General features: G+C 43.8%; 1 protein-coding gene across 2 annotated transcripts in view; it reads left to right on the forward strand.

Annotated features, from left to right (window-relative positions):
* Positions 1 to 5,358, forward strand: part of LOC102771374 (endogenous retrovirus group V member 1 Env polyprotein-like) — a 12,795-nt gene extending 7,437 nt beyond the window's left edge. The window contains exons 2-3 of one of the 2 annotated variants that reach the window (XM_006771933.2): positions 3,363 to 4,889; positions 5,229 to 5,358. In XM_006771933.2, the coding sequence (XP_006771996.1) occupies positions 3,787 to 4,854 (1,068 nt within the window). In that variant the 5' untranslated portion in view covers positions 3,363 to 3,786 and the 3' untranslated portion in view covers positions 4,855 to 4,889; positions 5,229 to 5,358. Of the gene's footprint in view, positions 1 to 3,362; positions 4,890 to 5,120 lie in introns of both variants that reach the window. The other variant, XM_006771934.2, reaches the window with a different exon arrangement.
* The last annotated feature ends 404 nt before the right edge of the window (positions 5,359 to 5,762 follow it).

A 5,762-nucleotide genomic window follows, 5' to 3' on the forward strand; every position in this document is an offset into this window, starting at 1 on the left:
CCCACTCAGCCCTGGTGCTCTGGTGTAGTCACAGCAGAGTTGTTTTATCTCTCCCTGGGGTAGGTTTATGCAAGACAGACCACCCTGGCCCCTCAGGAAACGAGTCAACTGCTAACACAGACCTGTCCCCTCAGGAGATGAGTTAACTGACAACCCAGTTTCCTGACATTCCAGGCCACCTGCGTGTGGTTTTTGCCTTTATAAACTCTTGTTCTGCAATTGCTCGGGGCTCCAGTCAGCCAGCACTTCCCTCGGGTTGCTGCCTGCCTGCCTGGGAGCCCCTGCGCTGCGCTTGTAATAAAGAACCTCTTGCTTTTGCATCAAGTTCCGGTCTCTACGTTTGACTTGGGGTCGTCGCCTCCTCCGTCGGACTCTCCGGGGGTCTTAGGGCCTTACACCTCCCCCCCAAAAAAGTATTGCATTAGTAATAATTCCACCGGGAAAAGATGGATTATTTCCTATTGCAAAACATTACTTAATTTAAGGAATTATATATACAACTTAGGAATCTTTCCCAGTTTTATTCTGACCAAATATCCAAGTTTTTTTAAACAACTGTATAGAGTTATTCAGGAAAAACAAGGATACCTGGTGTTAATCTCTACCAGAACAGAATATACATGACAGGGTGGTGTGTTGGGGGAAGGGGGTTGAATTTTCAAGAGTAGCCTATTTTTGGCAAGCACAGTCATGCTTAAGATCTAGTGTACTTGACTATGCCAAAATTTGTAAAAAGTTTGAATACTTCATTTTCAATTTAATATTTTTCATGGGCTCTAGTTGTATTAGTTACTGCGCCTTTAAACATATTTCTCATTTCATTTTTATTAGGTGCTCATACTTCTGCAGTTTGGCTGGGGCATTGCAATCCCAGCTGGGCTTATTCACACACTTGAGGGCCAGATGACCTATCGTGGGCTCAGCTGCTTGATTCTATTTTGAGTTATAGGTTTATAGTCACTCAGATGACTCTGTACCATGCATCTCTCTTCTTATATTAGCAGGCTGGTCAGAGTATATTCGTTTTATGGCAATGGCACAGGTACAGGAGATAAGCCTTCCCTGGCTGGTGTGGCTCAGTTGGTTCTGTATCGTCCCCTGCTGGTTTGATACCTAGTCAGGTCACATGCCCCGGTTGTGGGCTCCACCCCTAATAGGGGGCATGCAGGAGGCAGCTGATGGATGTTTCTCTCTCATCGATGTGACTCTCTCTCTCTCCCTCTCTCTCATCCTCTCTCTGAAATCAATAAAAACATTTTAAATAGAGGCAAGCCTTGCCTGCATTACATGCCTAACATCCACAAGTTTCATGGCCAAGCCCAAAAGTCAAGGGTGGGAGATGGGGATACATTGAGCTTTCTTACTTGGAGAAACTGTAGAGTAGCATGGAAAGGGGTGTGGATGAAGGGAGGACCAGAGCCAACAATCTGTCATACATGCAAAATAATCTAGTTACATTCCCCTATCTCATACCATAAATAAAAATAAACTCCAAATGTTTTCAAGATCAAAGTAGAAAAAAGAGTGAAGTCTTCTGTAGACTCAGATACATGTGAGAATGCTACAGGCAGATTATTTACCTAAAGAAGCAGCAGTTATACACTGCAAGGGACACCAAAAAGGTCACAATGAAATAACTCAAGGAAACAAATATGCTGATAAAGCTGCAAAAGCAGCCACCACGTCTATGGGTATATAATTAGAAGCATTAATTTCACCCTTACCTACAGAATTGCCAATCCCTAAATATACCCAAAGAGAAATAGAATGGGCATCGCAACACAGGCACATCAAAGGACCAATGGGATGGTTCAAATCAAAGGGAGTCCATGTCCTCTCGCCCTCCATGACTCTTGTCACCCAGGGGGAGAGAATATGGTCCTGATATGCAGAAAACTTTTTGCCAGTAAGGGCTTACACAAAACGACTTGACAGGTCTGCCAGGCTTGTGCCTTATGTGCCTAAAATAACCCCCAATGATCTAACTCTCCACCTGTTGAGTGTTTCCTTCCACGACCCGCGTGGAGTAGGGTTCGGTATCTGAAAGAGGAGCCGCACAGCAAATGAGAGAAAAAGACACGAGATAATTTTGCAATATTGGGGAACCAGGCGGCCAAGTCCCGAAGGACTTCCTTCTGTGCTCAGGCCTCACCAAGCTTTTTTTTGATCTGGAGTAGCCCTTAGCATAGCCCTTAGGCAGGTGACCCCCTGCAACAGGCAGACTAGCCCATCAGCAAGGATTTACATAATAATAAATGGGGGAGTAGTTTCAGCTACCACTGTCTGGACAATCAGAGGTGGCGCCTAGCTCCGAGCTTTGCTAGGGCTTCAAAGGCACCCAGCCTTCGGGGGATTTTTGTCTATGCTTATCAGATAGTGAAGGCAATAAACAGTTTCCCACACCACCTGTACTCATCCAACTTATACAGAGAAGGAGCGCCTATCCAGGGCAAGATTGGCAAATAGATTTCACTCAGCTATCTCCATGTCAAGACAATAAATGCCTACTAATCTTCATAGATATTTTCACTGGGTGGATTGAGATCTATCCCACCAGGACTGAGAAAGCACAAGAGGTAGCAGAAATACTCTTAAAAGAAGAAAATACAATTCCTCAATTTGGACTCCCTCAGTCTCTACAAAGTGATAAGGAACCTGGATTTACTTTGCAGGTCACATGATTAGTTAGCAAAGCCCTAGGAATAAAACAGCATCTTCACTCTGCTTGGAGGCCACAGTCCTCCAGAAAGGTAGAAAGGCAAATCAAACAATAAAGAAAACTTTTGGCAAACTTTGCCAAGAAACTGCCCTTAAATGTTTAGATTTACTACCTATAGCCTTCCTCCAAATTGAAACTGTCCCCACAACTCAATTACAGTTAAACACTGTTGGATCATTACATGGACCGCCATTTCTATACTCATAACAGATCCTGAATCCACCAAACTCCTACCATATGTCACCTCCATAGCTAAGTTTCAACAAGCAATACAATATTTTGGATAAAGAAGAACTCCAGCATATAAGCATAATCAATGGACATAAGACACTGGGGGGGTAGGGAAGGCCAGGGGATTGTCAAGGGCAGGGGGAAAAAGGAGACATGTAATACTCTTTGTAGTACTTTAAGCAATAAAACAATAAAAAATAAAAAGAAAGCCAAGAACCTGGCTCATGAAAAAAAAAAAGAAAAGAAAAAAAAAGAACAACTCCAGGGTCTGAACAGAACTCCAGGGGCTCCCAATCTTTATATCCGCCAGGATCACAGATATACATTAAAACCTGGAAAGAAGGAACTCCAGGATTGCAATTAACACCCCTATGGGAAGGGCCTTTTACTGTCCTGTTCTCCACTTCCACAGCAGTCAACGTTGCTGTCATCTCTAGTTGGATACATCACACATGAGTAAAGCTTATTACAACTCTACTTACCACAAGTAAAGCCTTTTGCAGCTCTACTAACCCATCTGAGCCTGAGAAATCAAGCAAGACGTGGGAATGCGAACCAATTGAAAACTTTGTTTCTCTTCAAGAAAAAGAACCCCCAGATAAGTTTACTTCTCAATTTTTGTTATTATTTATAAATTTCTTAATATTCTTTTTGTTTGGCCTTCTACTCCTCTGCTGTCTTACAATTCCTCCCTCCTCCCTGTGAAAACCCTTCTCAGAATTACTCTTTATTAGATCAATAGTCCTTTCTAAAACTCTTCTCGGCTGCTTACTTATTTGTGCACTACCTGCCACTCCATTCAAGCCTTGTTTAGACCTTTTCTAAAATTTTACACAATGAATAATTTCCTTCTATTCCTATTCCTGGCTTCACAAGTCCCTTTAGGACTAGGCACAATAAACACCGTTCTAAAACCAGAACCACAACCATGGGACCAAAACTCACTAATTAGGATTACCAAGGCCATAGCGTCGGGGAACATCACTAATTGCTGGGTCTGTCACAGGCACCCGCAAGCTATAGGCCCCACACAATATTTAGCTAAGCCAGAGAACAAATTCGGTAATGAAACCTGGCGCTCAGAGCTAGCGTACATTTCCAAACCAAGTACATATGCCACCCTTTTCACTCTGGTTAACATAACTACCTCTCCATCTATCTGCCTATATACTGCAACATCGAAACATAAGCCTGCTCGTCCGGGAAAAGAGTTTCCTGTCTGCAACAAAACTAAGACTACTCTATGCAAACTTCGAGCCTTATATTATTCCATGTTGTGGCCGGCGAATATTTCCTCATGTAGCACCATTGTTCCTATGGTTTTAACTAGCACCTCCAACACAGTCTGTGCTCCTGAGGGAATGGTTTACATATGCGCATATTCCATGAATAGGACGGCAGGCATTGGTTCAGTACACACCACCCCCACGGGATACATGGCCACTTCATGCCTAAATCCCTATCTCATTTATGGAATGTGCACCTTAGGATATTTAACTCCTAGCCTGGCCATCTACAACGAAACATCAACACCTTCCCAGCGTAAGCGGGGACTCCTAGACAACCCCTTAACTTGGAAAAGAAAGTCCCTTACTTCCCTTGTCCCTTGGGCAGGATACATGGAACATGAATTCATCCTTCCTAATCTCACAACTGAATTAGAAAAGCTCTCAAGTGAAACAGGGGGAGCCCTCCATGAACTACAACAGTCCCTCAACTCATTAACAAATATAGGCTTAGACAGTCGTATTGCCCTGGACTATCTTTCAGCTGTAGAAGGAGGAGTCTGCACTATTCGAAATACTACATGTTGCACCTACATCAATAATTCCACTAAAGTAGAAACAAGGATACATGAGATTCTAAACCACGCAACCTGGTTAAAGAACCTAAGAGAATCCTAATTGGCAACCTCACTTGCTTAGAATTGGAAAAATTGGCCCTGACCGGTTTGGCTCAGTGGATAGAGCGTCGGCCTGCGGACTCAAGGGTCCCAGGTTCGATTCCGGTCAAGGGCATGTACCTTGGTTGCGGGCACATCCCCAGTAGGTGGTGTGCAGGAGGCAGCTGATCGATGTTTCTCTCTCATCGATGTTTCTAACTCTCTGTCCGTCTCCCTTCTCTGTAAAAAATCAATAAAATATATTAAAAAAAAAAAAGAATTGGAAAAATTGGTATGGTCTCTCCTTGAACCCTTTATAATCCCTCTCCTTATACTACGGATACTACTATTTGGTCCCTCTTCATTTAACCTACTTGTAAAATTTGTCTCTTCCAGATTACAACAATTCCACCTCAGATAACGGTTCATCGGTGTTTTCAACCTTTCCAAACACCCCCGCAGAAATAGCTCAACATCCTGATCAAGCTGGCCAGCGGTTCCAAGAACCTTACGCTTTGCCCTGACAGATAGCAAGAGAATGAGACCCAATCCCAACTTCGCCCGTTTGTAATTTAGACAAAAACAGGAAGGAGGGCACCAAGAGGGCAAATCTTGCAAAAACACCTGCGAACAAATTCCAGCCCCTCAACTAAGGGGTGAATGGTACAATAAGACTAAGGTAGAAAAAGAGAGAGGCAAGCATAAGATAAAAAGCCTGGAACTAGGCCCATTCCGGGGCCCTGGAACCTAGCTGGAGTTGCCCATCCAAGAGTCCCTTAGGTGTACTTTCACTTCAAATTAAACTTTGCCTTTTCGCCCTAGTCAGTTTGGCTCAGTGGATAGAGCGCCGGCCTGCGAACTGAAAGATCCCAGGTTCCATTCCAGTCGAGGGCACATGCCCGGGTTGTGGGCTTGATCCCCGGTGGTGGA

The sequence above is a fragment of the Myotis davidii genome, unplaced genomic scaffold (assembly GCF_000327345.1).
Source record: "Myotis davidii unplaced genomic scaffold, ASM32734v1 scaffold345, whole genome shotgun sequence".
Lineage (NCBI taxonomy): Eukaryota > Metazoa > Chordata > Mammalia > Chiroptera > Vespertilionidae > Myotis > Myotis davidii.